The sequence below is a fragment of the Phalangium opilio genome, unplaced genomic scaffold, assembly GCF_054372755.1.
Source record: "Phalangium opilio isolate 3A_F unplaced genomic scaffold, DU_Popi_V2 ptg000009l_1, whole genome shotgun sequence".
Taxonomy (NCBI): domain Eukaryota; kingdom Metazoa; phylum Arthropoda; class Arachnida; order Opiliones; family Phalangiidae; genus Phalangium; species Phalangium opilio.
In genome coordinates this window covers 438,310-464,080 of record NW_028324146.1, presented here as the reverse complement: position 1 = coordinate 464,080, position 25,771 = coordinate 438,310, and the positions used below count along the sequence as shown (strand labels likewise).

The window sequence follows — 25,771 nt, the reverse complement described above, 5'->3', positions numbered from 1 at the left end:
GAAATGTCATGAAATCACAAAATGTTTGAGACCAAATGCAAAACCAAAAAGTAAACTGGGAAATAATTGATAAATGTTGTCCATCAAGCAAAATCCGAAATCACGCAGAGAGTATTGAAATCAAGAGAAAGTCACGAATTCTTTGAAACCAATATCAGAATTATGAAAGGAAGTAGCTAAATATTGAATTATCCGATAAAATCCGAAATCCTGGGGGAAAAAATTTAAAAAATCATGAAATTCCATTCGCATTGTTTAGTAATGTGTATCCCCTCGGCATTGCGTCTCTCCCTGAATTTAGCGATAGGGCTGTGTGGTAGGGCAAAGGCCTAGTAGGCTTACGATGGAATACCGCAATTTCTCTGGGGAAACCAATGAGTTTTTAGGAGCTCTTTATCATCACCGAGCGCTTCACCAGGGAGATGCTAAATAGAAGGGAGTAAACTATACTTCATTGTTCCTCAGTAGAAGCAACGGCAAAGTGAAATAACCATAAGGAAAGCGTATCCAACGAAAAGATCATAATTGGTACTCCCACAACGCGGGTGACTAAGGCGATTAGGCGAGCAAACCTGAAATGTTTCATTTCGAAACCAGGTTTGATTGCGTATTGAAATCAATGATAGCCTCGTGCAAGCAAAATTGTACTTTTTAAGCCAAGAATTTAGTCTCAGTGTGTCTGATGCACCTTGATATTTTGTCGCAAAATCAAATTACTTAATCTTACTGTGCCTGCATTTGGAGTTTGCGATCTTGTTAGGTCATCAGGTAACTCATATATCACGGACTATTTAAAACAATCTTCAATAGGTTTAAACCATTATGCTGTGGCAGTTTACATTCGTCCTTTTACCCTCTGTTACTCGCTACCTAGCGTCGTCCCAAAACCCATATTTATTATTTCCTTATCTGTACTTCTCGTTTTACACATATGTTTATATCTATTATTAGTTATCTATTTTATTGCCTATTTATCTCTCTGATAATACAGTGCCTATATTTCTCGGATTTCTATTTGCCTTTAGTGTGTAAGTATGCTTATAATATCAGGAATGTATGGAGGGGTTGGAATGGCTAAGGTCAAATCCTAATCGGCGTGAAATGATCTTGGAAACAACTGGCGTGGCTTAATTTACGCTAGTGACGTCATATCCTGACGTAAAAATCGTATTTACTGCTTTAATTATTTTCATTCATTAATTTTCTGCCAAAAAAACTTGTTTGCTATAATTCTCCACCCTCTACCCTAGGTCCTCTGCCTAGGCTGAGAGAATCGAATATGAACGCGAACGGCGGCGAATCGGCGCATTTAACTTTAAAAAATCTAAAAGGTCACTTCTGCCATGCCTTTTTTAGCGAGTCATGACATTTTTCGCCTTCGGTAGACAGCTAAACAGACGTAGGGGCGGAGCTACACTTCTAAACAAAAAGGACTCGCCTTATGTTTGCACCATCAAGGGTACAGCGAGAGCACCCTTAGCCATTCCAGCCCCTCCATACATTCCTGATAATATACAAGTGTGTTTGTAAGCCATATGGACTGTCGAGAGATAAATCTAGAGAAAAAGAGGTTCTCGAATTCACAACCAGATAGCTAAACTGCATAATCCAGTTAAAATATTTCGGCGCCTGTTTAGGTTTTCTCCCTGATACGGCGTTACCAGAGAAAAACGATCGATTCTAACGGTCGATCTGCTTCGCTTTGACCCGCAGACCTTAAATGCGCAAAAGAAAATAGTTCCAGGAATAGAAACCGATTTTAACATCAAACTTAATTAAAGTTTATCAATAAAGGACAAGCTTTGAAACATAAAATGGGCTTAACCTAACGGTCAAGCGAGTGCTCTTGATAAACTATCCTAGTTATCAATTGGTAATGCAGACAAACTGCACTTCAGTTTTAATTTGATTATACCATATGATGAAGCTATTAACTCTATGATATTCACGACAAACTTGTAACACTTAGAAATAAACCAAAGTTTAACTTAAAATGTATTAAAAATCAAACTTATTGACAGAAAGAGCAATGCAGGGGAAAATCAGGTAATTTTAGAACGTCACAAAACTCAGGGAATTTCAGATGGCTTCGCTAATTTACCAATAGTGGTACCAGGAGTTCATAATAACCACCCTTCGGGGGGAGTATGAAACTGGCTATAGAGCTAATGGTAAAAATCGCGAACAACAAGATTCTGTCGTTGCGCATAGAAAGGACTAGCCTGTTGATGGACATACAACTTTACAGTAGATTGTAGTGGTATCTATGCTCCTTGGTTTTCGTTCCAAAACTTCCGTTGGCTGGGATCTCCGTCGTTAAGAAAAATGGCGATATGGTGGACGTAGAAACACGTTTCAATTCTTATATTAAAGATACTGGGAATAAATTTGTCCATACCGTCTTAATTTAACCACGGAATTCTCACCCACACATATCACAACAAAACATTAATGACGATCGTTTAAATGTTTTGTAGAAAACTAGAAACCATCAAAAAACATCTTAGCCAAGGCTTAATTTCCACAGACAGACACAGACGCGAGCCATTTTCGCTCGCAAAATCACAAGATAAAAATAGTGCCAAAGCGGAAGTGTGGAAGTTAATGCGCGTGGGCGCTAAAAAATGGGCTAACTATTTCTTTGGGAGTTAAGCGGTGTATAAATCCGCTGAGCTTTTACGGCGAAACTTTGTTGTTACGGGCTTTTTAACCAGTTTCGTACTCCCCCCCCGAAGGGGGGTTATTATGAACTCCTGGTGGCACTAGCGTAATATGGAATAGGTCATTTTTGCCTTTACAATAAATACAGGGTGTTTCTGAAAAGTCCATCACAAATTAAGGGGCGTGTTTATGGGACCAAACTGAGCGGAAAGTACCAAAGAACATGGGGTGTACAACATTTTGTTACGGAGATATGGCCTTCCAAACATTCGCCCCTAAAACAAGGAAATATCCAAAAATGAGGAGTAACACTTAAGACCGACTAACCAGCTTGTTTAAAATTACTAGACAATTTCAATAGCCTTTAATCGAACAATTGATTTCTACCTTTACTAATCAGAAGCGTATAAATGAGTAGAAGTATGCCTACGGTGGTAATGTAAAATTAATCCCAAGTGACATGATGTTTCAAGATCTTCCCAGCACCAAGTAAAATGGTTCTGATTGAAGGGACTTTTATTAGCACAGCGTAAACAACGTTATTTTCAGGAATTAGTCCAAATGTCCACGGGCGGCATTACAAAAACGAGGCAGTCTTTCGAATGATACTTGGACATGTTGGAAGATCCCTGGCTTGTTCCTGTTATCTCAAACCGTAAAAAGCTACGCAAATCTTCATCATCACGGACAACACTCTTGTACGTTAGGTATGACCTTGAGAAAACCTAAAAGGACATCTCGAATGTATTTGAAAAACCCATCTCCAATTAAGGGGCGTGTTGTTTGTTTCCAACAGAGTAAACTCGCCCAGAGAACAATTACAATGCAGAGCCACGTTTCGGCGTTAATGGCCCACAAAGGTGGTCCCAAACAAAAGAACAAACTTTAATTTGTTTCGTTCAGTAAGTATTTCATGTGTCATAGATAAAACGCCATGATTAATGCACAAAGAAAATGTTATTGACAAGTTTTCGGACCGCGATGCTGAAATGTGGTGGTGCACCATCGTGCATGAACCACATTCTGTTTATTAAACCTAAGGGTACGTCTTCGAGTAGTTCTGGTAAATCGTCCCGTAAGAACTACAAGTAAGCCACACCGTTTAACCTGGGCTCTAGGAAATATGGCCCAATTAAATTGTCACCCACAATACTACACCACACGTTTAAGCTGAATTGTACTTTGTGAATTCTAACGCAAGTTGCGTGTGGTTTTTTCTTAATCAGCAAACCAATTGGCGGCTGCTTGTTTTTGGATCGTCCTCGAAAATAGTGAGAACTTCGCCTATTCTTAAAAAACAGAGCACTAAAACGGAGCACTATGTTTTTTAAGAAAGGAATAAAAGAGGTTTCACGTACATGTGTTTGTTTTATTAAACTCATAATTCAACGAAGTCTGTTACAATGCCTTTCTTCACAAATGCCGGATATGCACCTAATGTATGGACTAGCCGAGGGGAATGCCGCTGCAGCTGTACGCTTGTATCAGGAAAGATTTCCGCAGAGGCGACTACCAAATCGACTGACGTTCGAGGCTGTGGACAGACGTTTGAGGCAAGATGGACGAATCCAACCGGCTGGACCTCAACCTAGAGCGAGAGCCATCCCAGAGGCCGTAGAAGACGAAGTTCTCACCATTTTCGAGGACGAGCCTGAATCAAGTACCCGCCAAGTTGGTCGCCGATTAGGCGTAAACCACACGCTCGTGTGGAAAATCCTCAGAAGCCACCGGTTTCATCCTTTCCATGTTCAAAAAGTTCAAGGTTTGAATCCAGCGGACTACCCACGACGCACGGCGTTTTGTCAGTGGTTTCTGGCTAAAGTAAACGATATCGATTTCCCACGGGATTTGTTGGTTACTGACGAAGCTAACTTTTCACGGGATGGTATTATTAACTTACATAATAAACATCAATGGTCCCAGCTAAACCCCCACGCAACTTGCGTTAGAAGTCACCAAGTACAATTCAGTTTAAACGTGTGGTGTGGTATTGTGGGTGACAATTTAATTGGGCCACGTTTCCTAGAGCCCAGGTTAAACGGTGTGGCTTACTTGCAGTTCTTACGGGACGATTTACCGGAACTACTCGAAGACGTACCCTTAGGTTTGGTAAACAGAATGTGGTTCATGCACGATGGTGCACCACCACATTTCAGCATCGCGGTCCGAAATTATCTTAACGCGACCTTCCCTTTGCGGTGGTTAGGTCGAGGTGGACCTGTGGAGTGGCCTGCTCGATCACCCGATCTGAACCCTTGTGATTTCTTTCTTTGGGGCCACCTGAAAGACTTAGTTTATCAGACTGAAGTGCCCGATGTTGAAGAGCTACGTCGACGAATAATTCACGGCTGTCAAACAATTCGCGAAACTCCAGGCATTTTTCGACGTGTAAGGGAATCATTTGTAAGACGTGCTAATGTGTGCCTTAACGCGGGTGGTGAACACTTTGAACAATTTTTGTAACTAGTTGCAATTAAATGTTAAAACTTGTCAATAAATACATTTTCTTCGTGCATTAATCATGGCGTTTTATCTATGACACATGAAACACTTACTGAACGAAACAAATTAAAGTTTGTTCTTGTTTTTGGGACCACCTTTGTGGGCCATTAACGCCGAAACGTGGCTCTGCATTGTAATTGTTCTCTGGGCGAGTTTACTCTGTTGGAAACAAACAACACGCCCCTTAATTGGAGATGGGTTTTTCAAATACATTCGAGATGTCCTTTTAGGTTTTCTCAAGGTCATACCTAACGTACAAGAGTGTTGTCCGTGATGATGAAGATTTGCGTAGCTTTTTACGGTTTGAGATAACAGGAACAAGCCAGGGATCTTCCAACATGTCCAAGTATCATTCGAAAGACTGCCTCGTTTTTGTAATGCCGCCCGTGGACATTTGGACTAATTCCTGAAAATAACGTTGTTTACGCTGTGCTAATAAAAGTCCCTTCAATCAGAACCATTTTACTTGGTGCTGGGAAGATCTTGAAACATCATGTCACTTGGGATTAATTTTACATTACCACCGTAGGCATACTTCTACTCATTTATACGCTTCTGATTAGTAAAGGTAGAAATCAATTGTTCGATTAAAGGCTATTGAAATTGTCTAGTAATTTTAAACAAGCTGGTTAGTCGGTATTAAGTGTTACTCCTCATTTTTGGATATTTCCTTGTTTTAGGGGCGAATGTTTGGAAGGCCATATCTCCGTAACAAAATGTTGTACACCCCATGTTCTTTGGTACTTTCCGCTCAGTTTGGTCCCATAAACACGCCCCTTAATTTGTGATGGACTTTTCAGAAACACCCTGTATAAGTAGAAATCAAAATTGGTCAGTGAAAATTAAAAGAGAACCTCCGTGAAAACCTGGAAAAGACTATTTGAAAAAGAAAAATGATTTAATTGTTTTAACTCTAATTAATTGACAAATTTCGGCCATTGAAGAGTTCTCTTGTTTCCGATTTCCTGGCCAGTCTGGGAAATAACACACTTCCTCTGGTCCTAAACCAGTTTATTAATTGCTTGGACTAGTTTTTTAATTCAAGAAGTGGGGGTTACTGGACCTCAGGACCAGTTTATTAATTGCAAATCTATAGGAGAACAAAGGCTGGGACCAGTCCGGAGACCAGTTAATTATTTCGTGGACTAGGGGGGTCACTGGTCCCAAGGACTAGTTTAAAAAATATCCTTATTTCCCAGACTGTTCCTGGCACGAAGTCAGACTGAAAGCAGTTTTCGTCTCTTACGATGATATTTATGGAGTTATGACATTTTGTCTTTCACTGCTTACTAGTGAGAAGGCACATAGGTTTACTAACTAGCTACCTTAGCTTAGATGCACCTAGGAGTAAGATCGATAAAGACATCCCAAAGCATGGGTCGACTCTATTGATGGAAGGTTTCGGTTGTTCGGCTGACTGGTTGGTTGGCCATGTCTTCAACAGGTTTTATCTAGGTCGACGACCAAATTATACGTTCATTTCTCTAGTTCTTACAACGAAGCTAGATGGACTACTTCTCTTTCACGGCAATTAAATTTACCATTTACTTTAATTCGGCAACGCGACATGTTTTAACCATTAAGCCTCAAAGACTGAAGATGCGATTTTTCTCTTAAATAACTTTATCCAAAACTTGGAAAAAATATCATAAACTCTACACGGCGTTGCCCGAGTCGACCGGAGCCCACCAAAAACCTCTAAACAGTGTTTAGAATCAAATTTTTGATACACCTTTCAATCTCAATCAAACAATGCTTAATAAGGTATTAACATAAGTTTATAAGATACGTTCCATAAATAATACCAGGAATGTATGGAGGGGTTGGAATGGCTAAGGTCAAATCCTAATCGGCGTGAAATGATCTTGGAAACAACTGGCGTGGCTTAATTTACGCTAGTGACGTCATAGCCTGACGTAAAAATCGTATTAACCACTTAAATTATTTTCATTCATTCATTGGTTAAGAATCAGCGCATTTAACTTTAAAAAATCTCAAAGGTCACTTCTGCCATGCCTTTTTTAACGAGTCATGACATTTTTCGCCTTCGGTAGACAGCTAAACAGACGTAGGGGGAGGAGCTACACTTCTCCAAAAAAAAGGACTAGCCTTATGTGTCCACCATCAAGGGTACAACGAGAGCCCCCTTAGCCATTCCAGCCCCTCCATACATTCCTGATAATACACTACCTATACTTCGTTATGTTAGGGACTTACTGAGAGCTAGTTCGAGAACGACAAGCGAGAATTGAATACACTCGGCTTCTTCCTATTTAGTCTGTACTAAGCCTTTGGCAGCGTCTTACCAGGCGTAGCTTTAGGAGAATTTATTACGTTTTAACTACGCCACTTCATAACAAGCTCTTAGTAACCATTGACAAACTTATGGAACATTATCTTATGAATTAATATTATTAGCAAGATGTGATATCTAGTTTATTAGGGAGAAGATATAAGTTTTTCTTTTTGTTTTTTAACAGGCACGGTTATTACGACAACAAGGAATACACATTTAAAAATACATTAAACTAATTTAAAATTTAAACAATTATGGGACATTAAAACCGTAAAATATGCCTAAGTATTCGCGCGCCATAGTCTAGACCCCCTTTCAAAATACAAGGGGAGACGTAAAAGGCAGCCGGGCTATTTCGCCTCTCCTCAGTCGGAAAATACGTAATTTTCGTCATTCGCGTCGCGCTGACGTGAGTTTTCAAGAACCAAAGAGATTCTGGTTGTAATTTAGAGGCGGGGTTAACTCCGGACTTACGTTTGGATTGGAGATAAAGATGGAAATCTGGCGCATTTATACCTTCTCTCTGAGATACTAGATATAACTTCTTGCTGCAATGTAATGCACTTTTTAGGAAACCCACATTTTCACCTCGCTGAAACGACTTCGTGGAAATGGTCTTAATGTTGCAAAGTTCGATCTGCAAGGAATGCCATATATGTATAAGATGGAGTTTTGATTTGAAAAGTTTTGTTAAAACCTGCCTTAAGAAATGTATTCCTCGGACAGGGGACATCAGGTACTAAAGCCTTAAGAGTCTTTCGTTGGGAACTTGGGTACACGTTGTGGCTCATTACCTCGATAAATCGAAAACAGTCTACCCTATTTATTTGCGAAACGACCTGTGGTGCTGCAAGGACTTCTTCTCAGTTTAAGACTAAACATCAAGAATATTTCGACTCCCATCTGACAATAATCGGGACATATGCTCAGAGATTTTTTACTATTTGATTTTTGATTCGGTTTTTACAAACATTTTATCCACGTTTTTCTAATATTTTGAGTACAGTTGGCCCTGATTTGCAAATTGTTTCATAAATTGCGATCAGGTTTCGATTAAAATTTAATAAATTATAATTTCGTTAAGTTTTGGATCAGATTTTATTTATAATTTCATAAATCTTTAAAACATATTTTCTTACAATTTCTATAAATTTTGGATTAAATATATCCAGGGATAGATATAATTTTAGAAGTAGGAATGGAGAACGGTTAGTATTTACTTCAGTTCGACTCATAACCCAATATAGAGCCCCTCCCTCCAAGACGTAACTAAAAGTTCAAATGATCTTATTGGCTCACTTAAACTACGTTTTGATGACGTTGCTGACGTTTTTCCTTTTTACCTCAGTCGCTATGACCGGCCTCTTCTTTCATACTCCTCCGTCCCGTGGAAGGCGGTCCGGGACTATGACGCGCGCCCACATTACTCTGTTCTCCATTCCTACTTCCTAAATTAAATCTCTCCCTGATATATTATATTATTTAACAACATTTTGGATTACATTTTTTTAATAATTTCATGAAATTTGGATCAGATTTTCTAATAATTTAAATAAATGAAGTTCGATTCAATCAACTCAACTTTTGTTTGTCCGTTTTAGATTACATCACATTTTGTGTGATCATGTCAGATTAAATCTATATTAAATACTATTACTCTAAGTATCTTTTGATCAAGAATAATTTAAACACTTCACGATAAATATTTAGTTTTTGATCTAAATTCCTCATTGAAATATTAGTTTGATGAACTACAACGCTGTGATTTAAAGAGAAATAAGCGGCCAACTTGTCCTTATTTCAATAATCCGTGTATCTGTCACCTAGAATTAGTCTCAAAGCCTAGGGTTACATTTTATCATCCTTTGTGTACTGCAGCCGAGAAATATTTACAGGAACCGCCGTGATCTTCCTGCAGCTTTTTTTCCGCAATTGCGGAAATTGCTTTCCGAATAGTTTTAGAAATATGCCGTGACTGCCGGAAATAAAATACTACCTTGTTCTCTTCCTCCCGCTTCCATCGTCTGGGCAGAAATAGAAATATTGGCACAGAGAAGTTCAGGAGCGACTGGAACAAATTGTAGACTTGTTAGTCAATAGAAACTACACCTTGGGACCCGTGACCCTCATAGTGTCCAAAATAAACTGGTCTCAGGAGTCAGGACTGGTCCCCCCTTAGTTACAATTAATAAACTTTTCACGAAGATCAGTAACCCCCACTAATTGAATTTAAAAAACTGATCCAAACAGTTAATAAACTTTTTTGGACCAGAGGAATGTGTTCTATCCCAAACTGGTGGGAGCCACGGCACTGTTGCCGAACGCTAGGGAAAATATAGAATAAACAGGGAATTTCCAATTGTAATTCTCATGGCCTATCCCTATGTATAGTAGCAAATGAAAAATGTTCCATGTCTATTTTATCAAAAATAAAAATGACCGTATTATATTGGAATTTTTGGGGATTAACCAAGGATCAATAAGCTGTGCTAGACTTAAATGGAAATGGTTTTACTTCGACTTTTTATAAATTTGGTTTGTAATTCCTTTCAGCATTCAGAGAATCCGAGCGACTATTTGCCGAATGCCCAGTAGTACTAAGGTTCCTGAAAATACGAAAAACAAGACAAGCAAACAAATCATGAATCGCGAAATATTATTATTTGAAAATTTCTCAGATATAGACGAAATAAGCCTAAGCAGTTTCCATAAATAAAAATAAAAAATAAATAAAAATAAATAAATTATATAAATTTTAGAAATCTTCAGGGCGTTAATTCTGCTTAGAGACTCACTATTATAAATTCCTAACTAAGCTAGCCGATCTCTTCAAGGGAGTGCAATTCGGGATGAGTTTCCTGTCTAGACACTGAACAGTAAATATTATTTTAACACCCCTATCAAATATAAGCAAGGTTTATATCTCTTCGAGTGACGTGGACTTGTTTATATGTTGATACACTGGTGCATTGAATTTCCAGTTTGCAAATCGGAGCGAACGAATTTTCAGATCTCGTTCGCGGTTTACAGAAATTGAATTTAATTGCGTTATCTATCGCACTTAAGCACCAATCATTAACTAGTGGCACTAGCCATTGTTCTTTCATCGACTACTTATAGAATATCTCACATAGATACCAACCTGTTTACATTGGCTTCTAGCTACACCACCATGTACTGTTCCTTCTTCTATAATACAAAGACACCAATTTCCCATATTTTTATTTTAGGCCTATATTGTGAAAAAAAAACAAAATATTATCGTTTAAAGTATTATTCAACATACGAGCACAAGGTAAAAATAAGCAGGGAATATGAACCAAGGAGTGGAAGCTCCACTGTGGTCTTAGTAGGAAAATTTAAAGGTTATGGCTTATGTTTTGCATTTCAAAAGTTCGTTAAATAAACTTCAGTGTATCACATTATAGCAGGGATGTCCAACCTTTATTCACGGTGGGCCAAATTCAAAATAGAAACCATCAAACGGGCCACACAATGAAAATTCACCTATTTTCATTTATTTTTTAAATTTTACAATTGTTTTTACCAGTTTTAGAAGAAACCTGACTTTTCTTTTGTTTAATTATCTATCTCTTAATATTGCATTGGGACTACAGCATCTGAATCCTTGCATATTAAGCAAACTGGCCTACCTTGAACAGAAACAAAAAAGTAGTTGTACGTCCATTTTTCTTGCAAAACGCGATAACTCTAGCTAGGCTTTCCTTTTTGGGAACTTGAACCCATATTTTAACTTAAAATTGTTTCAGTCTCAACGAAACGGAACTAAAACTAAACCTTGAAAATCGGACCAAAACGGGCTGGAAATACGTTGTTTTAGGCGAGTAAGAAAAGTGTGAAATAAGTAGCACACCACCATCTGGTGACAGTAGTTATACTTCGAATTTCAAAATATAGCTATTTTAGTAAAAACTTCTTCGTCAAAAATTATTTATTGTCACAATACAGATTCTCATTCATCCTATGGTGGGCCATCAGAACTTATAGGTGGGCCCGTAGAATTACCTCGGCGGGCCATTAATACCATTAAATTGTTCTCTCAACTGGGGCCAAATTAAAGAACCGGGCGGGCCACAAGTGGCCCGCGGGCCCGTAGTTGGACATCACTGCATTATAGCTTTCGTTGTTGACTTCTTTAGTATGAAAAACCAACCGTAATTGAGAGTCACACGGGAAAATTCTTTTGTCATTTATCCTAAATCAACTTCTCTACTCTTTTTTAACAACATTTCATAACAACGATATCATTACTCGTCCTATATTTTCTTTCGAGAAAGTTTCCATAATACATAAAAGGGGGTATAAATGTCCCTTCGACAATAATCCATTCGATACCATTACGGGAACTCATTTTTGGATTACAAGATTCGGAGATTTAGAATCATATGAACCCTGGTAACGTATTCGTTTCTTCAGAAGTGAGATGAGACTAGAAGTGAAGGGCTCTTGCATTGACAGTAGATCTTGTCACTAGTGAACAAATTTGAGGATTTTATACCACCGCTTCCATCGCGCCTACACTAGAGAGAAAAGAATTGGTCGAGTTCCAGAAACATTTCCTACCCCCTTCCCCTCAACCTAAAGCCGCGGAACACGGACGCGGCTCCTTGAATCTAGTTCGGCCGTCTACCACCGCGAGCGTCTCACCTATTGGAGAGGGAAAATTCAGAAACCGCTACTAGAGGGCCAACCGTTGGTGTCTTATCAAGAATATTCACTTTCGCCGAGTGAAGAATTTGGTTAGCTCAGTACTTCTGCAGTCTCATCTCACTTCTGGTTTCTTGTCTGAAAAAATGGATGTGGTTGATATTCGTTTTCAACTACCTCGCGTGCAATCGTAAGAGTGAAAAATTGCGTCGAATTTGTCCGTAAAAGTATTGGTTTGAATAGACATTTATGATGTGGAGGAACAATTGATCAGCTTTGAGATTCGGAATGATGGGGAAAGAAAACAAAAATGATGAGAGCCAATTGCGGTCTTCCAAAATCGGTTGCTAAGCGTTTCAGTTAAAACGATTTGCCAAAAAGTATGAAAGAAATGTGTCACGTAAAGAATCCTCCATTAGTCATTGGGCGAGTCGGATAACAACAAATCTCAAACGGCTACTAAAATACTTTCAACATAGACTAGTTAATACACTCCATGGAACAAAACGGACTCTTTAGGGAAGTGAGCAGCAATTTCACAATGAAAGAGAATTGTGTTGATCACCTTATGCAGTTTTTAGTACCTTGGTTTGACTAAAAGGTTTATCAAACACATCTTCTTAAGGAAACGTTGGTTTCACAAAGACTATAATATTGATCCAATGAAGTAGGAGACTTTAAGGCTTTTTGAGGTACCCAAAACCTGTTAGTCAAAATTGTCAACGACATTCGTTAAATGGGGTAAAAATTCCTTTCTCCACTAACGAAACTCCACGACAGATAAGATAGAGCTCTCGAGTCAAGGGTCGCGTTCTTAGTCTCCCGTTTTTATTTTGTCGCCATCTATGATGGAGTCAAAATATTACGGACATTTATGGGACATAAAACGGAAAATTAGCTTCGCCTTCGCCCTCTTTAAACTAATCCCCTATCACAACCGACTTTGTCGCCATCTATGATGGAGTCAAAATATTACGGAGCGGCGGTGCTCTAGCGTAGTGGTAGGTTGTAGTAAGTGGGTTCGAGCCCAACTGCGGGAGATTTTATTATTTTCTTTAAAAATAGTTATTAAATTATTTAAATATTTACATAATTTCTCTCAGGAAAAAATTATTTGAATATTCATGTAAATTCACTCATTATTTTACAGAAGAAAAACTATTAAAACTAAACATATAATTCATTGCACATAGCTATTACAAGGGACGTTAAGGCAGTACTTACATTAGAAAGCGCGACAAAATTGTAAAAGTTTCCCTCGGAACCTCTTGTTTATTTCAAAGCACGAATTAATTTTTTCACTCCAGAATCCTCCACCACCACCTCTTTGTCCAACCGGCTCTATTGAAACAGTAGTTCTTGAACGATTTCTCACTCGATAATTTAAATCAGAGACCTTGCCACAGAAACATTAGTTATGTTTGTGAACAGTATAAATCTCTTACTTCTCAGTATAGGTTTCTTTTACATCCGACTCAACTACTGGAGCCTCGAGAAATAGTCCCTTTAGGATTCGAGAGAATACGTAAAGAGATTTAGCTCGAGAGACCTCCTGATGTACGTTTATTAGTTTTTGCCGAGACTTTGTAGGTTTTCTTTGTCTTTGGCCTTTTTAAGAAATCCACCTTTTTCGTGTCCAGACAAAAAATACGGATCGGCAAAATCGAGGATACTGGCGGAATTCGGTAGCAAAGTGGTATTCCCGAATAAAGTAAAACTAATCGAGTTCTTAAAGGAAATAAGTCGTGCTGGGTAATACTTGGGAATGATGAAGAGCACGAGCACTCTGTATTAAATCGCAAAAAGAGTTGTGTCCTTTGCCAGTTGTTACCCACTTTATGAAATGAATTATAAAGTGAACTGTGCAGGTTGATTTTATCTGAATTTTCGGTGAAAGGTGATTACGTAATTTTTAGCTCGGGGATTATGACTGAGGTATTTACTTCTATACATTGTAGCCTTCCATAATAGAGTAATGTCAGTTCTACTATGCAAACGTCATACCATAGAGCAGTGTCGGTAGAGGGGGGAGTAGACTGTGTATCCCTCCCTCTAGGCGCGCTTTTGTAAGAGGGGATACTGTACGCGCCTGGTAGGGGGGATGACACTGAGCTAAGAGATAGAAGGGTATGACGTTTGCATACGTAGAACTGACATTATTCTATCTCTTAGTGTCATCCCCCCTACCAGGCGCGTACAGTATCCCCTCTTACAAAAGCGCGCCTAGAGGGAGGGATACACAGTCTACTCCCCCCTCTACCGACACTACTCTATAGTTTAGGGACCTCCCGAGTTTCTACTCCATGCGGGGTGTAGGGTTAATATACCCTTTGTTACCTTTGACCTTTCCCTAACTATAAAAGGGTCGACTGCTACTGAATATCAGTCAGTCAGTCACTCTCCACTACTAAGATGTAGTAGTTCGCTCGAGCGTAGGGCTTTGACCCTTAGATTGGACTTCATCTTCATCTTCATCATCATCATCATCAAAATTAGTAATTATTATTTTTTGAATTTGTAATAAATACAAGGCGGTATTTAATTATTATTTAGTTTAATTAAAAAAAGTATGAATGAACCTAAGGTAACGGGAGTAGTTTAATTTTAGTCTTAGCCAAGGCTTTCATGGCCATGTGGGGCGAGTTTAGAAATCTTTCAAACGCGGTTATAATATCTTTTTTTTGGATGCACCCCGGAGGATTTTAAATAAATAGTTTATTCAGAAGGGAATAAGAGAGAAGGGACACACTTTATATCTCCATAATGCTTTACACTCGTAACAACAGTCTTACTAACCTCAAATCAACTACCCTTCACTGATTGGCTATCTAACTTCTGTCTTAGCTGTGACGTCACATAAGAAGTTGACGTCTCGGTTGACGAATAAAAAGTAGTTTTGTTTACAACTTTACATTGAAGGAGATAAAAATGGCCAAATTTCATATTGATAAACGAAATCAAGCTGTGCAATTAATTTAGATGCACGGGAATTGAGAACATACCAAAATCAGATAATTTGAAGGTAATAAATAGATGAAAACTAATTATTCTGAATTAATATTAAAAAATAAAATTAATTTCAATAAAATACATACTTGAGGTTATAATTACACGAGAACGAAACATCGACAGCCCTAAACCTTTGGAGTATGAAAATCTAGCAGACAAATAGGCCGCCTGATACCGCGGAGAACTTAAAGAACTATTTTTGCAGTAAATTGGTTAAAAGCTGTGGACTTGCGCAAAGTTTTCGCGGTTTTCTCGAGGTTGGTCGGACTCTCGTTACCATAGCAGGCTCTAATGTCTCCCTTCTCTCTTATTCTACAGGGCCGGTAGGCCCTTGTAGATATGACATGACACCCTTCCGTAATGTTAAAGAAAAAGTCACACCTTTTAGGGTTAGCGTCCCATAGAAAAAGCATTAAAAAATTTTCGGTTTTTTAACGAAATGGTCATAGGTCATACGGGAAAAGTATAGCGAAGTTAGTTTTCGGAATACTTCTAAATTAACAAGCATTTATTAAATGGGAAACTTACGTGTTTCGATTTTTAATTAATGAATTCCAATTTTTGTAATTTAACTAATTAAGATAGTACGTCAAAAATTACTTTTGGGCCAGAAGTCAGCCTAACCTTATAGCACGCTTAAACCTAATTCTACATTTCGTTCTCGTTGACAACTAGAAGGGCCTAGGTTTGTGGGTGCTAACAAGTTACGTTGACATATTTCAAATGTTGGCTTTCTTGCTGATTTTCCTAATTTCTTAGCAGTGGACGCTAACAAATTACTTTGGTATTTCAACCGAGCTTGAGCACCTTTATATGTATTTTCTAATTAACTGTAGCACCCTTAATAAGAAATACGTCGTTATCAGGTCGAATTTTCGTCTAGAAAAGTAATTCAGGTAAATAATTACAGTTAACAGAGGTTTTTATATCATTTAAAGTAAGTTTTTGAACGTTCTTTACGGCCAAGGCTTAAGTTGTATAGACTAATAGCACCCCATCTTATTTCCCCATAGAGCTTAATACAGTCGAAGGCAGAGGGCTGCCATTACCCTATTTTAGTTACTCTTTAAAGATTATTAAAAAGGCTGATTTCCAGCTCTCATTTGTTTTGGAATCCTGTGTATAGTCTGCTCAATTTTATGCTAGAAACATAGCCTAACCGGGTTAACACTAGGCTTTTTATGCTGTATTTACCGTGTGCGCTTCCAATAAATGGCATACCTATTCAAATTATTAACGTGTTGAAATAAAGATAATGCTTTTCACCCTGTGAAAAGATCGAAAACTTCAAAATACTACTCGTAAGATGACAAAAAGTTTAATATGTTTTCCCTACTGCAGAGTCGTGATGTTTACGTTAGCGCAGCTGGTAAGATTTTACTTTACCTACCTAACCCAACCAACACTTGATTCTGACTAATTAGGCCACGGGGAGTTCGGAAAAAATAGTGAAAAAATTCTTAACCCGCCGCAAGTTGGTCAAAAAAATTTTTGAAAATTTGAAAATTGCATGTACTTACCGCCATTAAGACCGCTACGCGCCTAAACGCATTCTGCCCTCGATCTTGAAAAACTACCCGGGGGGGGGGGTAAATATAATAATAAGGACTCGCGACGGAAATCAAGGAGCACATACTGCGGAAATATAGCTATGAAATTTTAAACACCCACTGAAACATTTAGAATTCTCATACCAGGATAGAAAAATATTTGAAGCGAGCTCCAATTTTAAAAATAAACAACGATATTTTGCTAAATTGCGTAGATTATTTCGGAAGTAAATAAAGATAAACAATAATATTTTGGAAAAGGTGTAACATTATTTGGGAAGTAAATGAAGATAAACCACAATATTTTGGAAAAGGCGTAACATTATTTGGGAAATAAATGAAGATAAACAACAATATTTTGGAAAAGGCGTAACATTATTTGGGAAATAAATGAAGATAAACAACAATATTTTGGAAAAGGCGTAACATTATTTGGGAAGTAAATGAAGATAAACCACAATATTTTGGAAAAGGCGTAACATTATTTGGGATGATAAACAACATATTTTGGAAAGGCGGTCACTTATTTGGAAAATTATATAATATTTGCTTAAAATGTGGCACTTAGCGTTACCCGAGAAACACCACATGGAGGTGGCCACACGTCGTTTCTCATGGGGAGTTTTGTTTAGGCAGGTCCCCTTGCCTACTGCCGTATATATTTACTGAAATTCCACCAAATCTCGTGAAAATCGGTAAATAATAAATTAATTAAGATGACTCAATTCGAGAACCTAAATATCTAGTAGCCCCATCCAAATATTTTATAAGTCCTGAATGAATATCATATGAATAATATCTACCCTGATTTTCCGGTTTTTTCATGTAAATGAAAAGATCTGCAACCTTACGTTCGTCCTGCCTTGAACAATCTTTCCAACGAATGATTCGCCAAAAATTGTATTCCGATATTCCATTCAATATGCAGAATGCTACAACTTGCATTCTTTTTACGTATGTGCATTTTACTGGAGTGGCCGAGTGGACGCTCCATGAGCAGCCTAAGTTTGGGTTGGTGCGTAATATAGTGCTGCCATCTGTGTACTAAAATTTGTACTAAAATATTTCAAAGTTTCTTTGAATATTTTTAAATTATTTTCACCATAGAAGGCGCTATAGTCGTACGCACCAACCTTAACATGTAGCGCCTCTGGTGGATTCTGTGCTACACATCGGTACAACATACGCGTGTTGTAGGCATTGTATCGGCCACTCCAGTAACACCTTTCTTTCTCTATGGTGCATTCGTCAAAAAAAGCACACACAATATGTTCAGGAACGCTGCTAAAATCAGATACATCCTTTCCATTTAGCAACCTTCGCATCGCTGCAACGCGATTGCTTTTGAAAGCCATAATTATCAACTTTATCTCAAATAATTTTTATTTTTACAAACCGTTAATCCTTTTCAATAAATGGTTTGAAAAAAAAAGATCTAAATCTACCTTTTATTGTGGGCAGAAGCAGGTTCGGTTAGGTTTTTGGTTCGGATAGCTTAGGATTTCACTTCACGTGGAGAAAATGAATTTTTGTTCTAGATTTAAAACATCCAAACCCACCGCCGGCACAATGGTTGTCATGGTAACGTGGCAACCTTCTTCTTTGCCATGGCAACGGTTCGCGCATGCGCGAACCGTTTTTAAGTAACAGGTGACCTTTTAAGACAATTCTTTATTACTCATCAGACGCGTTTGAGCGAGCTAAGCGAGAGGTTTAATAAAACTCAATTTTGTGGCATTATTTTGTTGGGAAGAGATATTTTTGTTGGGAAGAGATATTTTTGGTGGGAAGAGACATTTCTGGTGGGAAGAAACACATTTTTGGTGGGAAGCATTTGGTTTTGTGGCTGGCCTATTTTCAAAAATGGAAAATCCAACTTTTGAAAACCCTAATTTTGAAACTGCGGAACAGTTTTTCCACAGTATTTCGTTAAAAAATTGGGGTGGATTTTTTCCATGTATGAACGAAGAGTTAAGGGCCAAATCTGAAAGGGACGCTAAAACTCTGGTGATTTCATTGGACTTGGTTCCAAGCGTTACTTCTTTCAATGAAAGAAAGATCGCTTGTACTTGCGGAAATAAATCCGACGATGGAATTATCGATGGATTTCTTGTGGGGGTGTTTAACAACCAAAGTCGGTTTGGATACGTAATCCGATGTTCCACTGGGCAATCTCGAGCCAACAAGCGAAAGGCTTTAAGGGCATTGAAGAAAAAGGTTCCCGATCATTTGGTTTCCGAGTGTGTGAAGGCTTTCGTCCCCTCCAAAAACACATGGTTTTATAATCAAAATTTGTCGGTTACCGACAATCTTTTCCTCGTTTTCCTTTGGGTTTGTAAAATGAGCGTCACTGACGCTACAACCCATAGTGAATGTTCCTCACGAACAGTTGTGGATTATTTTTCCATGTGTCGTGAGGTAACGGAGATTGTCATTTCTAATAGGGCCGACAAAGTTCAGATTGGAGGACCAGGACTGTTTGTGGAGGTGGACGAAACCTACCTTCATACTCGCAAATACAACCGAGGGGCGGAGTTAGCCGGGGAAACCATTTGTATCTTTGGAATTTATTGCCGGGATACAAAAGATGGTCTATTTTTGAAAGTGAAAAATAAGTCCCGTGCTGTTCTGTGGACGCAAATGGCAAAATATATAGCCCCTGGGTCCATCATCGTGTCTGACGGAGCCCCTATGTACATGAATTGTACGTTAATGGGCTTTCGGGAGCACCTTACCGTGCTTCATAAGTACGAGTTTGTCAACTCGGAAGATTCTCGCGCCCATACGAACAACATCGAGAACCGAAATAGACACGTGAAGGATGCCATTAAGTCCCACAGAACAGACAGGTCATTAAGTAGCTATATGGCTTCTTATTGGTACCGATGCCTATTTTTCAAGGACCAGGATGGAAACTGGCTTCCTCCTGGAACCAATTTTGCTCGGTTCTTGGAAGACGTAAAGGCTTGCTACCCTGGACCGGGCAAAAAAGGCCTTGAATTAATTGAAATCGGGGTCTCGGAGGAAGAGCTGGCTACTCTCGATCCCGAGACAGAACCAGCATTTTTAATTGCTGGCCAAAACGAAGAAAACACTGCCGAATTCACTGACGAATAAGGCAACGTTTTCTTAGTTTTTGGCAGTAGGCAAGGGGCCTGCCTTATCAAAACTCCCCGGTTGGATTATAGCGGCAGTAGGCAAGGGGCCTGCCTTATAAAAACTCCCGGTTGGATTATAGCGGCAGTAGGCAAGGGGCCTGCCTTATCAAAACTCCCGGTTGGATTATAGCGGCAGTAGGCAAGGGGCCTGCCTTATCAAAACTCCCGGTTGGATTGTAGCGGCAGTAGGCAAGGGGGCCTGCCTTATCAAAACTCCTCATGAGAAACGACGTGTGGCCACCTCCAAGTGGTGTTTCTCGGGTAACGCTAAGTGCCACACTTTACTGCATAGCCATCGGTATAAACAGTTTTGCAGTTAGTAGTGTATAATTTTTAACATACACTTTCTTCCAACATATTGAAGCCTTTTTAAAATATTGTTGATCACCACCATTTGCTTCCCAATAATTGGCCGCCTTTTCAAAAATATTGCTAATTATCTTCATTTACTTAACAAACAATATTATGCCTTTTCCAAAATATTGTGCTTTACCTTCATTTACTTCCCAAATAATGTTACGCCTTTTCCAAAATATTATTGTTTATCTTCATTTACTTCCCAAATAATGTTACGCCTTTTCCAAAATATTATTGTTTATCTATATTTACTTCCCAAATAATATTACGCCTTTTCCAAAATATTGCGGTTTATCTTCATTTACTTCCCAAATAATGTTACGTCTTTTCCAAAATATCATTCTATGCCTTCATTTATTTCCCAAAAAATATTATGCCTTTTCCAAAATATTGTGGTTTATCTTCATTTATTTCCCAAATAATGTTACGCCTTTTCCAAAATATTGTGGTTTATCTTCATTTACTTCCCAAATAATGTTACACCTTTTCCAAAATATTATTGTTTATCTTTATTTACTTCCCAAATAATGTTACACCTTTTCCAAAATATTATTGTTTATCTTTATTTACTTCCGAAATAATCTACGCAATTTAGCAAAATATCGTTGTTTATTTTTAAAATTGGAGCTCGCTTCAAATATTTTTCTATCCTGGTATGAGAATTCTAAATGTTTCAGTGGGTGTTTAAAATTTCATAGCTATATTTCCGCAGTATGTGCTCCTTGATTTCCGTCGCGAGTCCTTATTATTACCCCCCCGGGTAGTTTTTCAAGATCGAGGGCAGAATGCGTTTAGGCGCGTAGCGGTCTTAATGGCGGTAAGTACTTGCAATTTTCAAATTTTCAAAAATTTTTTTCACCAACTTGCGGCGGGTTTAGAATTTTTTCACTATTTTTTTCGAACTCCCCGTGGCCTAATTAGTCAGAATCAAGTGTTGGTTGGGTTAGGTAGGTAAAGTAAAATCCTACCTGCGCGCGCAGCTTAACTATTTGTTACCAACAGTGGATTTTGTTAATTCATAAATATAAGTAACAGTGGTGCTGATTAATCCAGGAGGACAGTGTCGTTATGTAATTTAATTAGTCAAATAATTTCCATGTTTACATCAGCGCAGATTTTTCCAACGTAACCACGTCAGCAACGGAGGGTTACGTTGTTGGCTATCTCCACAGTTCACCTTTATTTGTCTAAATTGCTATGAATTGTTTAGGTATTTAATTTAATTACTGTTATTGAAGCCAAAGTTGCTAAACTATAGAATCACATCATTCATTAACATATGTTATAGATGATTTTTATGTTACCGCAAATTTAGCACGTGGTATGATAAAAGTTTAACACATTGTGTTGGCAAGAATGAAAAACTCTTCTAAACTTTACAATTAAGGTGATTTGAAACTCATTTTATAAGCTAAATCAACACTGCCAAACCTCAATCCTTCATTAATTTCATCTTAATTATGTATAATTAACGTTAATTTAAACATGAAATATACATATTTGGATGAGAACTCGAGTAACTTTGAAATAAAATACTTAATTAAGATTAATACTGCACAAGCTGTTAGTATAGCCCCATGTTTTCTATCTCATACTTAGTTAATTTAAATTATCTTTAAAGTACATTAATAGGCGCGAAATTTGAAAGTTTAAGGTAAAATAAGAGTCAAAACCCACTAAAAATTGCAATTAAGGTTAAGTATATATTGAAAGTCATTTATAACCTAAATGTACACTGCCGAAATACAATCTTACGTTAATTTTAAATCAATTAAATATAATTAACGTGAAATTAAACCAAAAATATTCATTTTTTGGATAAAAAGCTCAAATAACTTTTAAATAAACTGTTTAATTAAGATTAAAACTACCCAAGCCGTTGGTAAATCCCAATGTTTTCTATTTCACACTTCAGTTAATTTCAACTATGTTTAAAGTACATTAATTGGCGCGAAATTCAAAAGTTTAGGGTAAAATAATGACTGTGGCAAAAATGTTAAACTGCACAAAATATTCCAATTAGGGTAAAAAATTCCAATAAATTATACTTTTAAGCTTAATCCACTCTCCCGAACTGCGCTCAAATTAAGATTAAAACAACGCAAGTTTTTCGCACAGCCACAGATGTTTCCTATTTCGCTTTCGAATTAATTTAATTCATCATTAAAATACATCAAAAGCGCATACATATTTTAGAGTAATTGCAATTAAAGTTAATATTTCATTGAAACTTGTATTATAAACTAAATCCACACTAGATAAACCGTTAAATTAAACTTAATTAAGTATAATTAATGTGAAATTAACCCAAAACACGAATGTTTTTGGTAAATTCATGGATACCTTATAATTAAACTAACAAATTATAATTAAAACTACACTTATCTTTCACTCAGCCTCCGTTTTCCTGTTTAATTCTTACACTTAAAAAATTTAAAATCATTTTTCCCATATTGAAAAGAGAGCCATTGAAAAGGCGCGAAATTTAAAAGTGTTTTGGGGGGAGGGGGCGGGGGTACAGTTTGTGTGCCTTTTTAACAGGAGTATTGTTACAATTGTAACACTACAGACCTTGTATTTCTAATGGAACCGACAATACCGCAACGCTGAGCCGAAAAACCAGGATGGTAATTGTTTGGACCTATCGGGTGAGGACATTGGAGCACCAAAAACATACCGCGGTGTCACTTGTTGAACGTTAAAGCGACCTTCATCACTTTAAATCCCATGACCTGCTCAATCTGGCAATCTTTGAAAACTCAACTTTGAGGTACTTCCGGTCCCTTTTGATATACAGGGTCTTCAGTGTAGGAGCTAAGTAGTAGAATTACAGTAGTTGGTCTCGTTTCCTAGCAAAATGCCAACCTGTTCTAACCAGGACAAATTGGACAGGATGTTTTTTTGGGTGAAGGTCGCAGTAACGTTCAACTAAAGGCAGTGCTTTATGCCGAACGGTTTCCACACCGACAACATCCGGTGCGAAGCACCTTTTCCGACATTGGCGAGCACCTTCGTGATTTCGGTAGTGCAAGATCATGAACGTAGAAGAGACTGTATAGTCTGTAATGAGGATATAGATTTTGACATCGTAGCACGTTTTGAAGCCAATTCATGCTAATAGTAGAGCGGTGGAACAAGAAGTTGCACTAAGCCATTCTACTGTTTGTGCCAGTTTACAAGGGCATCATTACTGGCATTATCATACCCCCTACATCAAGCCTTAACGGACGAGGATTTCCCAAGACGGCAATACCATTAGTCTTACCATGCGTCATGAGTTTACTGCTTGCAAATGTATTGCAAGACATGGACAGTCGTCTGGAAGATTGCCTAAACCACAATGGTAGAAACGTCGAATATTTACGTTGAGGTGTTTACCAAACAGTTAAGAGGTTGCAATTTGAGGCCCACGTTCTAAGACTAATCGTAGGACAGTGCTTTAAAATATTTTGTTGCATTCTCCAGTATTCTTTTTGTACCTTGTCACTCGTTGTCACTTGCATACAATAAAACATGAATTCTAAACATTTATTTACACCCTGTATAATTTAGTATGACATCACCCGTTGGCAGTATTGGGGGTTGTACATAAAGGAAGCTGTTAATCTGATCTCGACACCACTGTATACGTATACAGTGTACGAAACAAATATTTTTCTTCCATATTTCAAATACCGTCGTTTTTAAGCTTCTTTCATAAATAAAGTGCAACATTATATGCTTATCGAAATCAATGTTATTGGATATAAGTTAAATGTAATTAACGATACTGAAGTACTTCTTTAAGCAATTAGAAATAGATCAACCCCAAATGTATGACGGTAAAGCAAACATAATTATTCAAAATTCAATTACATTAAGACTGAAGTAACAGATATTATAAAAAAACGTCTTGGTTTGGACCAAGGCCGAAAAAACAAACGATATGTGTGAGGTTTATCAATTGGCTGAAGTTTCAGATATTGCAATTTTTTTAGTTATTTTTATCCATTTAATCCTTAATCAATATTAAATTCAATCAACTGATTTTACTGTTAATCGATCTATTCCCTCTAAATTAATTGAAAAAATTACATATCTACGCTTTTTCAAGAACAATTACATTTTCCGAAAACATTTTATCATGAAATTAATTATTTTGAAGGGATTTCGTGTAAGCACTTGACGGACATAGTTTTAATTGTTGCTGGCTTGACAAATTTTCAAGTTTGCATCAAAAAAAAAACTTAAAGTGTTAGCGACATAATTTTCGTCACCCACAAACTTAAAATGCTAAAAAAATCCTTGAAAAATCTAGTTTATTATGATTTGTATTTGGTTTCGTAGAAATTAGTAAAATTGCAATCAAAGTTTAGTGTTTGGAAAAGGCCTAGTTAAAATTTTGTTTCGCTTTATGACGTAGTAAGGAGAAACTTTCACTCTTGATGTCGCTCACGTGACGCCTATAAGTGTCTCAGCGACGCGTTAAGCCTATTTTATTCAGATTCGCGCGGCATTGGTATACTCGGGAGTCTCGGGCGCGCGCGCTTGGCTTTTCCGCGAGATGCCGTGAGTGACGTAGCAAGGAGAAAACCCGCCAAAAATCTTCTCCGCAAATTTGCTTTTGCCCCCCAAATTTCAAGTTTTCAAAGTGTTTTTTCTGTGTTTTCCTTCATATTTAAATATTAATCAAGCATATTTTTGGAATCAGAAGAGTTTATACTCTCAAAAAAGTAAGGTTTTCTTTAGATTTGAGATAATTTTTAAATTACGTCGCTATTCCTTTAAATCGGTAAGTTGCTAAGAAGACTGATGTTAAAAAAAATATGATCATTTAAATTTATTTTGTTCAGACTAGTTAATAAACGAATGCCGTATACTTAAGACAAAGCAACATCGTTTATCCTGTGAGGTTTTTGTTAGTAAGTAGCTATCTGTAGCACTGGAAAAATATGATATCGGTATAAATATAACCAAAGGTATAGGTAAAGATTACATAAAAAGAAATACGTTTCAGTACCAATGGCTTTTGTATTCATTTCCATTCATTACCAGTTAAACGAAGAAGGTCACACTTAACTTAACCCCCCCCCCCCCAAGAAAGTATAAAGTACGAAGATGAAAATTGCAGTGCAACCTTTCTTTCACAGTCGCGACATTAGAAATGTAGCATTTCGATATACGAAATTAAATGTATGAATTCGTGCAACACCCTGGTTTGGCATCCACTATTAAATATTTACATCTTCCTTTCGAATTATGTCAAAGTTCGCTTGGCCTTTTTAGACACAGTATTTCAAATATTCAATATTAAATCCCTCAACACGTACTCCCTTCAAAATAATTAATTTCATGATAAAATGTTTTCGGAAAATGTAATTGTTCTTGAAAAAGCGTAGATATGTAATTTTTTCAATTAATTTAGAGGGAATAGATCGATTAACAGTAAAATCAGTTGATTGAATTTAATATTGATTAAGGATTAAATGGATAAAAATAACTAAAAAAATTGCAATATCTGAAACTTCAGCCAATTGATAAACCTCACACATATCGTTTGTTTTTTCGGCCTTGGTCCAAACCAAGACGTT

At 37.5% G+C, this 25,771-nt stretch overlaps 1 protein-coding gene and 3 long non-coding RNA genes across 4 annotated transcripts; 3 read left to right on the top strand and 1 right to left on the bottom strand.

Annotated features, from left to right (window-relative positions):
• Nucleotides 1-2,831: 2,831 nt before the first annotated feature.
• On the top strand, nt 2,832-5,041 carry LOC149712170 (uncharacterized). Its single transcript, XR_016370280.1, has 3 exons — nt 2,832-3,368; nt 3,458-3,563; nt 4,868-5,041. It is a non-coding gene; the product is annotated as an uncharacterized LOC149712170 (long non-coding RNA).
• On the top strand, nt 4,095-4,841 carry LOC149712171 (uncharacterized). Its single transcript, XM_089844917.1, has 2 exons — nt 4,095-4,648; nt 4,720-4,841. The coding sequence occupies exons 1-2, from the start codon at nt 4,099-4,101 to the stop codon at nt 4,839-4,841; spliced, it is 672 nt and encodes a 223-aa protein (XP_089701043.1). The 5' UTR covers nt 4,095-4,098.
• On the bottom strand, nt 4,805-5,963 carry LOC149712169 (uncharacterized). The gene is made up of 3 exons (XR_016370262.1): nt 5,412-5,963; nt 5,217-5,322; nt 4,805-4,941 (listed from the first exon to the last, which is right to left on the bottom strand). It is a non-coding gene; the product is annotated as an uncharacterized LOC149712169 (long non-coding RNA).
• Nucleotides 5,964-21,180: 15,217 nt separating this feature from the next.
• On the top strand, nt 21,181-23,732 carry LOC149712168 (uncharacterized). The gene is made up of 2 exons (XR_016370257.1): nt 21,181-22,971; nt 23,055-23,732. It is a non-coding gene; the product is annotated as an uncharacterized LOC149712168 (long non-coding RNA).
• Nucleotides 23,733-25,771: the final 2,039 nt, after the last annotated feature.